This window comes from Xenopus laevis, chromosome 2S (genome assembly GCF_017654675.1).
Source record: "Xenopus laevis strain J_2021 chromosome 2S, Xenopus_laevis_v10.1, whole genome shotgun sequence".
In the NCBI taxonomy this organism is placed as follows: domain Eukaryota; kingdom Metazoa; phylum Chordata; class Amphibia; order Anura; family Pipidae; genus Xenopus; species Xenopus laevis.
The window spans coordinates 134,984,996-134,997,394 of record NC_054374.1 but is presented as its reverse complement, the minus strand read 5'-3'; the positions used below and the strand labels follow the sequence as shown (position 1 = coordinate 134,997,394).

At 41.7% G+C, this 12,399-nt stretch overlaps 1 protein-coding gene across 2 annotated transcripts in view; it reads left to right on the top strand.

Moving 5' to 3' along the window:
- Positions 1–1,029: 1,029 nt before the first annotated feature.
- LOC108709000 (disco-interacting protein 2 homolog B) overlaps positions 1,030–12,399 on the top strand; it is a 134,305-nt gene continuing 122,935 nt past the window's right edge. For both annotated transcript variants that reach the window (XM_041584457.1, XM_041584456.1), the window contains exon 1: positions 1,030–1,279. In XM_041584457.1, coding sequence (XP_041440391.1) covers positions 1,195–1,279 — 85 coding nt within the window. In that variant the 5' untranslated portion in view covers positions 1,030–1,194. The remainder of the gene's footprint in view (positions 1,280–12,399) is intronic.

Sequence of the window (12,399 nt, the reverse complement as noted above, 5' to 3'; positions counted from 1 at the left end):
GACCCCTTATAGGTAATGGTTGTGTCTACTTCCAACTGGTACCACAGGAGACCAATATATATATATATATATATATATATATATATATATATATATATATATATATATATATATATATATATATATAATACACAAAAGCCTTGAATATCTTGTAAATTATATCCTTATAATCGGTGAGTTCTGATGTCATCAGTTATAAACAGTGAGTAGTGATGTAATTTCTCTCACATGACTCCCCGAGACGTGTGTATTATAATAAATAAAGTACCCCCAGTTGTAAAATATGAGGATATTAGATGTTAGCTCGGAGTTCCATGACCTGTATAAAAACACGAGGCCGAATGGTCATGAAACTCCTCGGGAACTTATAATATCTTTATAATACACAAAAGCCATGAATATCCTGTAAATTATATCCTTATAAACGGTGAGTAGTGATGTCATCAGTTATAAACGGTGAGTACTGATGTAATTTCTGTCACATGACTCACTAAAATTTGTGTATTATAATAAATAAAGTACCCCCAGTTGTAAAATATTAGGATATTATAAGTTACCTCGGAGTTCCATGACCTGTATAAAAACACTCGGCCTTCGGCCTCGTGTTTTTATATGGTCATGAAACTCCTCGGTAACTTATAATATCCTTATATTATACAAGAGGGGGTACTTTATTCACTATATATTTTACAAGAGGGGGTACTTCACTATTCACTATATTAAACACGATGCTCTGACTAAAGCTGAGCAAAGCTCTCTAGAGTCAGTACCTAAGGGCATCTGTCATGTATTTATGGGATGCAGGCATGCAGCCATATGATGTAAGGCTGAATAAGACAAACTTATAGTTGCCATGAGTTACGGAAATGGTGCACATTTGCAAACAACTGAGAGCCTCAGACTAAACTGGTGAGTAGTGATGCAGTTCCTATCCTGTCCGACAGGTGTCACCCTAAGTCCCACAAACCAGCCAGGGCTTAGCCGTTCGCTAGAGCTGCAATACGCACAGTGTCCTGTAGGGGTCGAGAGACTTAGTCCCTGCCGGTGTTCAAGGCAGCCCAGATGTCTATGCGTGTGCCTGTGGTCATGTGACATGAGGCTGGGCCTGGCATGGCGGCCGTGGGAAGAGCGATGAGTTGAGACCTGGTTGATTCAATCTCTGTTGCTTTATTATCCGCTGTTACCGACGGCTCCATGGCGGAGAGAGTCTTCGATCTGTCCGCCCTCCCGAAGGAGGTGAGAGAGCAGCTGGCGGAACTGGAGCTCGAGCTGTCAGAAGGTAAGAGAGGACTCAGCATCTCCCCGGGGATCTCGGGAAGCCATTCACGGGCAGGGTGGATCTGCTAGAGGCTTCTGGGAGTTGTAGTCCTATAAAGTGAGTGCTAGATTTAAGATCCATGCCTGAAACATACAGAATAAAGGACACAATTCATTGCAATGGACATGACAATGTAGATGGAGTAGTGTGAGTGTGTGGGCAGCAGGGATCTGATGTACAACTACAACTCCCTGCATCTGACAAGTATGGTGAATGCTGCGCAGCCCCTCTTGTTGCTTAGCCTAGTGTCACCCTCATGTCTTTGTACATAGGAAAGTGCTTTATAGATATATCTTATTGTTCTCTAATACTCTGCGCACAGTCACAGGGCAGCCCTTTATTTGGATATTTCACATTCATTGTCCCTGGCTCAATTGCAGTAACAAGGTAGATGGCCTCATTTATTAACTTCCCTTTACTTGTTACACTCAGTATGGATTGTGCCAGCCTTTCGTTGTTATTATGGATCGGTTCCTATGCTCCTGGTATTGGGCACACTTAGTATTGGTCTGGAAGTCACAGGGCCCACGGCACCTCAGGAGTCTTATGTGATGCAGGGAAATCTGTGCTTGACCCCCTTTACTACAGAATAAGTGACAAAACAGTGTCAGACAGGCCAACTGGGATCCCGGGGACCCAAGTACCAAACTAACCACTTGGCCTTGTGTTTATTTGTCATGGCCATGATGATGGGAACAATAAGGAGAATGGAGGAAGGGAGAGACTAAGAGAATAAAGAATGTTAGCCAAGAAAGGAGGATAAATTGATATGAGAGTGGGTTAGTGGTTTTCTGGTGTCCCCCTGGGAGCCCAGTCCAAAACAATGTAGTATTGGTCATTTACTTGCACCCTGAATGCAGGAGCACTAAGAGGTGCAAAAGTGCACCAGCTCCTAGGGGCCTCGTCTTTTGTCTCTAAAGGTGGCAACTGACTTTACAATTACCATCTTTCCTGGAAACATTGTTTCAATACACACGAGTAGAGCTGAGTTGTCAGATAGAAACAATAGAATTCTACCTGTATGTGACAATTCAGCACTAACAATGGCCGATATTAAGAGGCCTTCAAAGGTGCCTGATCAAAATTCCGGCCTGCCCAATAGACGAGCCAACAAGTCTTCTGCCGATATTGTTCGGCTCGTCTCGCAGTACACGTACTGAATATCTCATGAAATTTCGTACGATATCATAGGTGCGTCTATGTTCACCTTCAGGAATACAGTGCTACCAAATACAAGCAGTGCTGTTTTCATTGGCCAAATTTAGGTCCCTGGATCGGGAACTCGGAGACCTTTTCTGCATCGCAGATAACAAAGGGGAAATATGGGGAATTGCACCTCCAGCGATAGTTAATTCTTCTGCCCATATCAGTAGGTAGGATAGTGTATATGCATTTGTTGATACAGTAGGAAATCCTGACCAGATACTGGTGGAGGAGTGAGCCGGGCACTATGTGTGGTTTCAATAAACAGCCTCCTGTTTCACACTCTGGATATCTTTAGGTTAAAATAGGTGGTGAAGCAGAGCACACTCCTCAGTGTAATCAATGACGCCCGGTGCTCAGGGTAGAGGGCTCGGCAACCCCCTCGGTAAAGCGGTAAAGCGGACGTCCGCTTAAATAAAAGTAGCAAGGGGTAACCCTGCTTTTTCAATTGCCCTGTGTGCCAGTGTACCTTTTTGGATATCTTTAGGTTAAACACATTATCCTGCGAATAAACCGGTGAGTTCTGTGTAGGATAACATATCTCATGGAGCGGCGGAATGCGTTGGCATCTTATCAATAAGAGCTAATTAATTGAGGGAAGCTGTGGTTTCCGTCTGGTGGTGAAACAAAGAGGGTCTCCAGCTTTGCAGAGTCAGTGCAGTTGTGCAAGTCTCAGTACTGAGAAGGCACCGCAGTCTTTGTAGCCCCTGGTCTCAGCCGTGCGTTTGCAGCCCTGGCCCCACCAGTGAGTTGCCTGAGATAGATCCCTGGGGTGTTAGATGCAATTTTGCCTTTGAAGCTGATAACGGCACAGTAGGTTTCAATGAATGGCTTTATAAAGGCATTGCGTTAACCCTTTCAATGCTGTGTCATTTGCACAGAAGAAATTGCATAGAGCATCACTCACCGTGCACTGCTTTAGAAAACCACATGCCTCAGTGTGATTATTATCAAGTAGGGACCTTGCATGATATACTATCATAGGAAAATCAGTGTTATGGTAATAATAAAGCTCTAATTCTGTGCTGCTCAATAAAATATAAACCTAATGTGTAAGCAGGTCCTTAAAAGGATACTGTCAGGGGAAAAAATTTCAAAATGAATCAGTAAATAGTGCTGCTCCAGCAGAATTCTGCTTTGAAATCCATTTCCCAAAAGAGCAAACAGATTTTTTTATTTTCAATTTTGAAATCTGACATGGGGCTAGACATATTGTCAATTTCCCAGCTGCCGCAAGTCATGTGACTTGTGCTCTGATAAACTTCAATCACTCTTTACTGCTGTACTGCAAGTTGGAGTGATATCACCCCCTCCCTTTTCTCCCCCCAGCAGCCAAACAAAAGAACAATGGGAAGGTAACCAGATAACAGCTCCCTAACACAAGATAACAGCTGCCTGGTAGATCTAAGAACAACACTCAATAGTAAAAACCCATGTCCCACTGAGACACATTCAGTTACATTGAGAAGGAAAAACAGCAGCCTGCCAGAAAGCATTTCTCTCCTAAGTCACATGACCAGGGGCAGCTGGGAAATTGACAAAATGTCTAACCCCATGCCAGATTTTAAAACTGAATATAAAAAAAACAACCTGTTTGCTCTTTTGAGAAATGGATTTCAGTGCAGAATTCTGCTGGAGCAGCACTATTAACTGATTCATTTTGAAAAATTTTTTTTTCCCATGACAGTATCCCTTTAAATCATGTTGGTGTTGAATATCAGTGATCTACTTCACAAAGAATCAAACCAATCCGTTTGCTTAGGACTGCATTCATTACTTACACAATTATATAAATTATCCATTGATAAAGTATTTGTTCGTATGGTTTAGCTTAGACCCTCTAATATTGTTATTACCATATGTGAATGCTGCCTGGGCTCTTCCTCTGGTTCAGTCATTTGGCTTGTAAGACAATGATTCCTTTTTGCCTTCCAATCTCTGGGTGTCTCCAGCTGCATTCCTACTTGTTTGTACCTCAGTGATGAAATGTTTCCAGGAAAATAAAATTATTGTGCCTGGGGTGCCAGCTCTCCTCATCTCTTCACCTAAAAATGTGGTTCATTTCATACAGACAGTGTTTACATTGTTTGTAAGTAGCCACATATGAGATAATTCGGAAATTCGGTGGCTATACACCTTGGAATTAAAGGGCAAGAGTGGGTTTATACTTCCCTAATTGTACAGTCCTGGTCACAGTCGTGCAACAAGGTGGGTGGTGCACAGTGATAGATTGGGAGCCAACATTCTAATATAGAAATATCATTGAAATATCAAAGGGGAGTTTTTACCCGACTATCATATTATATTTGACCATAATACCAACTACACATTGTTATTAAGTAATAGTTTCATATTTGTTGGTTACATGTTTTTAGTTATTAAAGGCCTCAGTTTATGTTGCTAAGGTACAGCAACCTTTGCCTCTCTCAGTGTTGTTTCAGAGGAAAGCAAATAAACCCCCAGCACGGTGTTTAGCTCCATATATATATATATATATATATATATATATATATATATATATATATATATATATATATATATCAAACGAAGAGACACGGCTGTTGCCCTATGTGAACGTTTACGCTTATGGTTTAAGAGAATCACTGCACCAGAGGCTGTTTCTTTAGACTAGAGGGAAAGAACTTTCAATTGAAGCAACGTAGGTGGTTCTTTACAGTGAGGCCTTTAAGAGGGATTTGGATGATTTCTTGGACAAACATAATATCCAAGGCTATTGTGATACTAAAATCTACAGTTAGTGTATGAGTATATTTAGTTTATGTGAGTGTATGGAGGGGTCCGTGTGTGTATGTATGAAGTCTGAGTTTCATTTGGAGGGGTTGAACTTGATGGACTTTGGTCTTTTTTCAACCCGATCTATCTATGTAACTATGGTTGGACTTACCATTTCGGCCATTGTCATTGGATAACATGGCTAAAGGTGGCCATGGCCGTAGAGATCCGCTCGTTTGGCGACATCTTCCCAAAATGCCCACATTGAGGCGGGCGATATCGGGTTGATCTGATCGTGGGCCCTAGGGCCCAACCATCGGATCATAATGCATCCTATACGGGAGATCGGATCGCAGCACCGCATAAACACACAGATGTGGCCGTGATCCAACGGGATTTTTTATCCTACCCGATCAAGATCTGGCCGACTTTCAGCCAGATATTGACCGAGGAAGCCCGTCGGATGGCCCTACACACGGTCCAATAAGCCAACTCGGTCTGTCGGCAGCTTTTATCAGCCTTTGTATGGGGGCCTTTACCCAGGGTGGGAAAAATCTGTCCAATCCAGGTCCTGATCTCTCTCTCTCCTTCTTTTTTTTTTTTGTAAGTCATCTGAGGGGGAGCCAGTAAATATTTTAGTCAGATGGCCTTATACAAACACTGATATAATCATTGGGTGTAACGAGATTACCAACATGTCCAATCGTAATCTGTTAAAGGTGGCCATAGACTCCAAGATCCGCTCGTTTGGCGACATCGCCAAACGAGCGGATCTTTCCCCGATATGCCACTAAACTGCGTGGCTATATCGGGGGTAATTCGAACGTTCGGCCGTATGGCCGAACGATCGAATTACGATGCGCCAAGCGGCTCCGACGGGTCGGTCGGGTAAAAATCCAACCTTCCCGATTGATATCGTGGCCAGATATCGATCGGGAAGACCCGTCGGAAGCCCCCATACACGGGCAGATAAGCTGTCAAATCGGTCCAAACGACCAATATCGGCAGCTTTATCTGCCCGTGTATGGCCACCTTTAGCCTCAGTAGTGCTGATGTTTCTCAAGGTGGCCATACACAGGGAGATCTGCTCGTTTGGCTATGCCGCCAAACCAGCTGATCTCTCTCATATATGCCCACATTGAAGTGGGTGATATCAAACTGATCCGATTGTGGGCCCTAGGGCCCAATGATGGGATCAGAATGGAAGCAATACGGGCAGTCAGATCGCGGGACCTCATCAACCAACAGATTTTTACCTTGCCTGATTTTTTACCCTGTTCAAATCCGCTCCTCCACTATAAAATGTGCCTGCATCCAAATACATTGACTTGACTCAGGTGCATCAGACTCAGATTTCAGCACAAAATGCAAAATTCTGTGTTTCAGCGCCGAAATCTACCACATCTGCCTGCACCCGAGCCGAGGCAATGTATTTGGGTGCAGGCACATCGAATAGCCAAGGAGGAGCGGATTCTCTCCCTGTGTTTCCCCTCAGACTGAGATCTACTACTCCTTGTGGCACTCAGGGCCGGCCTTAGGCCAATTGGACCAATTGGGCCCAATTGGGCCCCGCACCTCTGGGGGCCCCGCACTGCCCCTTTCCTTTCTATTTTGTGCCTGTATGCCCTTATTTTCCTAAATACTTGCTGTGTCAGTAGCCAGCAACACTTTGTCTAGGGGCCCCGCCAACATGGTCCCAATTGGGCCCCACATTTGATAGGACCAGCCCTGGTGGCACTAGCTTGGTGTATAAAGGTTGGGTCAAAGTCAAAAATCCTAATCTATAGCTGTTACCAATGCCACTCCAGAGATTGTTGCTTATTGTTTCCTGATCTGTGCATGTGCTTATCTATCAGTTCTACCCACAAAAAGTCACCAGTGTGGTCTGTGGTAGATTATTTTTTGTGTAGGGAGAACTGAACAGAATGACCCGTCTTTTCTTCTGTTTTCTTTGCGACAATCTGATGCATGTGTTTATAGATGCACTCTAATGTATTCTGTGTCCCTGTGCTTAAGCATATTTTGGTTGTATTCAGTGTAATTTCAGGTGCAGTATACATAGCTCGAACATAGCTTGTCCTCCTACTTTGCTGGATGGCACTCGGATCGCTTCGTTGCCCAAAGTTGCCTCACAAGGAAACTTCGGGCGACTTCGGAAAACAAAGCACACGGAGTGCCATCCTGCCAGCTAGAATCTAGTCGCCCGAAGAAGAGCCGATTTGTCGTTGGGCGACTAAACCACCCTGAATCTCCAAGTGTGTCTCTGCCCTTATGGTGTTTGTGACTGTCTTTTTGTTCACTATTCTTATCTTTTTATTCTGGAACACATGTTTTTCTGGTGTATCACTTAGCTGTAATGCTGGAAACAATCAAATGCAGCATGTATTCAATCTAGAGACCCAAAGTCAGTTTTGGGAAGCCCTTCATTTAATACAGGATACTACAGGAGCAGACTAATTACATCATTAAGAGGCAGCATGTACCATAATTGAAGTAGAAATATATATTATATTCGGTCTTGTTTTAATCAGTGTAAAATGCTCCCAGGGGGAAACTTTTATACTTTGTAGCATCCAGGTTTGGGCATTTATAGCTGTTTTCTGGCACAGAGCAACAGACAAGTCAGACCTGATGGACAATCTATTGCGGAGATATTGGCTTATTCTTCTAGGCAGATTTGCTCTGTTATTCAGGCTTTTCAGATGATTATTGTGCAGCTTTGACTGGGTTATGGTAGCACATTCACTCTGTCCTTGAGCCACTCCATTGTACTTTACCCTTGAGTTTGGGATCATTGTCCTGCTGAAAGATGAACTTTTGCGCAGATTGAAACAAATAATTTTGCAGTATTTCCTTGTATTCTGAGTCATCCATTCCAAGATGCCCTGTAGGGAAATTTCTGTCTATATAAATAACTATAAATGTTCTGTAGCAAACATTTATTTAAACAAAAAAAAAAGGAAGTGAATATTAATAAGCATATAAATAGCATATTGCTATGCTTACCACATTTGTCCTTTTTGTATGGATGGTCAATCATATTATATCAGTCTGATATGGAACGTGTCACTTCAGCTGGGTAGCATGCTGTGGGCAACATATTAAAGCAGTCATGCATCCTTTGAGGACTGGCATGTCAGAGGAACCGAGGCTATGAAAATCAGAATATCTCAGTCTTACAAGAAAAACATCTGATTCTCTTTCGGACAGGGTTCTTAATATCTGTGGATCCTGTGGGAATTTGGTCAGTCTCCTTCAGCAGTATTCCTAGATTGTCCTTAAAACATTATACAAAATGGATCCTTTATTTGCTTTATAAGCCAAGCAGTTACTCAGTGTGGAAAATCCTGGTATGATTCCAAGACAAGAAAATCGCTTGCCTTGCAATAAAAATATTCTTGATGTGGGCCAAATGTACTTTTTAAGGTTGAAAATATATTGATCAAAATGTCATCTATAGGTTTATTATGTTTAATACATCTATTCTGCATGTCATACAGAGACATTGCCTGATGGGCTGCCACATTGTGCACCGCAGTCCAATTGCAACGGAGACTTGCTTTCTCTATTTTATATGGTAAAAAACTGCCATAATGCACAGGTCTGATCAGGCACTAGGGCTGATTTTGACTGCCTGATTAACTGGGCATACACAGCAGCTTTGGCCAGCCTGTAATTCTATTGGTTTTGTCCAAATTGGAAAGGTCAGTAGCAGCAGCATTGTGGTGCATTGGTGAACACTACTGCTTTGCAGGGCTGTTGGGGTCTAGGCTTCTATGCAGGGCACCATCTAAAAGGAGTTTGTATATTCTCCATGTGCTTGTCTTTGGGTTACCTTTGGGTACTCTAATTTCCACCTACACTCCAAAAATGTAATTGGCTCATTGGCTCCTGATGAAATTGCTCATACTATGTGGTGAATGTGATAAGGACCTTAGATTGGAAGCTTCACATTGGCTGTCAACTCTAGACCAAGCCTGCATTTTGTCGGGCCACAATAAACTATATTTTTTTTGCAAAGCATGTCTATGATAACATTTTTCAACTGTCTACATTACCAAATATATTATTAGAACTTACACAGTTTGTTTTGCTGGAACCCCCCCCCCATTATATAGATACATCATATGCTGTAATTTATATCCATTGTGTAAAGTCAGGGATACATTACTTTGTACTAAAGACTAACTCTTTTCTCTTAGGAACTGCACACACTGCTATTACCTATACAGAGCTTTTATGCTCTTAACGTTGACTTTTTGTGCTGGTTGACTGCTTCGGTTCTGTGAATGAAAACTGAAGCAAGATGTTCCGACTCTGATCAGGGTGTTCCCCCTTCATTCTCCTGTCCTCCTATCACTAAGTTACTGGTGTACACTTCCATGGAGTCCATAAACTAGTGTAATGTTTCTGTAAATATACTGTGTGTTCTTCTCTTTTATCCTGCTCTGGGAGTGTATGGCTAATCTTCTAGTCACATATTTACTCTTGCCATGTCAACATATTTTCCTCATACATATTATATTTCTGTGCATCTGAAGGCTGATTTATTAATCAGCAGAGTTATGCAGTTAATATAATTAAAAAAAAATAGATCCATAAAGTTCAATCTAAGTATATCACATCCACTGCCACCCCAATGTCTAGCTTTCGGCTCCTTTCCTCATAGAAGGCAATTGGTTTCTCTTTATAGGTGTTTTCACAGATTAAATGCAGCTACCCATGAGCACAACCCAAGGAACTCCTTAGAACTTCCATATACTGATAAACGGGGTTCAGCCAGTTGGTCTTTCTTTGTTTCGCAATCATTGGTAGGTGCAGGAACTCGCTGATAAGTACCCAGCAATTTTCAGCCTTCATGAATAAGATGAAATGTTAATGCCTTAAGACTGAACTTTTGATTTCTCATCATCAGCAAGTACTGTGCTTTCTTATGAATTTGTTACCATAGACACATTGTGGCTTGTTTAGAAGCGCCATTAGAAAGGCAGGTCAAAAGTTAGCGTTTGGGGGGGCAGGAGCTGCATTACATTATCAGTAGCATCCATTGAATGCCCAGTAGTGATTGATAGTAACTGTACTCACTAAAAAGACCTCTCTCTGAGTCACAACTGCCATTATTAAGCTAGTATTAAATGAACAACAGCGTTTAACTATATCATGGTGTGATAAGAAAACAACATGCAATACATTCTATTTATGAGTATAGAAGCAGATATATGGTGCATTTTGGAAAAGATAATGGTGTTACTTTCAGAAGTCAATCCTGTGTGTCAGAACATAGAAGTATCATCTGAATGAACTACCCTTACTTTAGCATATATCTATTTTTTAATTGAGGTATTAAAAAGGCACAGAAAACTCTTATCCTACCCTTTTAAATAAAACATAGGACCTTATTCGTTCTGCATCCCATCTTGTCAAGGCATGGATATTTCTACTGCTCTATCACAATTTATAAAATTACACATCTTAAATGTACGCACATAAATGTACATTTAATTACACATATATATGTATTTTCTTTTGAATTTGGGCAGATGGAGTTGTAGGCCATACAGTGTGGTGACTGGAGTTCAGCACAAGCTGTTTTTCCCGTACAAATGAGAGCGTATTTAAAGCATGATATACAGGAAGGAAACAGTAGGGAAATTCACCATGAAACAACTTCTGTTTTCATTTCTTTGCAGAGAATCCTATGATACATTCTATTGCGCTTACATATGGCAGTGGGTCTTATCTTACATTATGCTTGTTTTAAAGTGCCCCTGATTTTTTTAATCTTTTTGAGGGTTTTTGTTCAGTTCTGACCAAACTGACTAATAGTTTGGCTTATTGAAGGGGGTTGGACTGCCCAAATTGCCCATCTGGTGATTTGACACTATTCTCTTTAGGTAATTAAAGGCACTAAATTTGCTGAAGTGCAGAAACCCATAGCAACTAATCAGATGTTTACTCTTTAGGAGGTGACCAGTTAATGCTACCTGCTGATTGGTTGCGATGAGTTTCTGCTTCTAAACAAAGTTATTGACGGTCATTTATAAATACTGGCAATTTTGTTTCTGGGCAGTAATCCATGGCAAGCAATTACATGATTGCTTTCACTGTTCAACTGCAGATGGGTGATAAAAGCTAATCAACGGTTGGTTGCTATGGGTTACTGCAAAGGTATGAAGAAGAAGCAGTGCCAACCGGCACTCAGTCATGGGCCCATGACTAAGTGCCCCAGGTGAGTGCGAAACGCGTGGGGCGGATGGAGATGCAAATATACATTTTTTAACTTTGTACAAATAAAATATATATTTTTTAACTCATTTTCCCTGGTCCTGTGGATCTGTCTGAGTGCCGGTTGGCCCTGCTTCTTATTCATACCTTTGCCGTACCGCTCCCTAAAGCTGGGGGGTCTAGGGCTGGTGCACCTGGACCGCATTTACTATTTGGTGAGTCATTTACAATTTATTCTGGGGCACCTTGTTTCTCCTAATATTTGCTATGGGTTACTGCCCGAGTGTAAATTTGCCCAGTGTTAACAAATGAGCCCCATTGTATTTTTTTATTGGGTGCTTGGATGATTTCTTCGACATGCATAATATCCAAGGCTGTAGTGACACTAAAATCGATAATATATATATTGGTGTATATATAGTTTGTGAGTGTATGGAGGGGTCGGTGTGAGTCTGTGTGTGTATGTACAGTGTGTTCAGTTTCATTTGGAGGAGTTGAACTAGATCGACTTCAGTCTTTTTTTCGACTCAATTTAGCTATTTAACTATTACAGTAACTGTCGAGAGACTGAACCATAAAATGGTTATTTATTGCATCACAACATGTTTCGTATCCCAAGGATCCTTTATCAAGGATCCTTGGGATCCGAAACATGTTGTGATACAATAAATAATTATTTGCGGCAGAGACTGCGTCTTATGTGCTCCATCCATACCTTTGTTTGCTGAGATTGTCTATGGGTCTTCTGGTGTGGCCTGACTGGAGAGTGAGCATGATACACAGGTGAAGGTGACTGAACGAATTTGCTGAAATTTTTGCACAATTTGCACAAAGTTAGAAAGGGTCCTTATGTGATGGTACTGTAATCTTCCCCAGTCTCATATATTTTTCTGTCTTGAAAAGCTGCTCACTAGCATCAG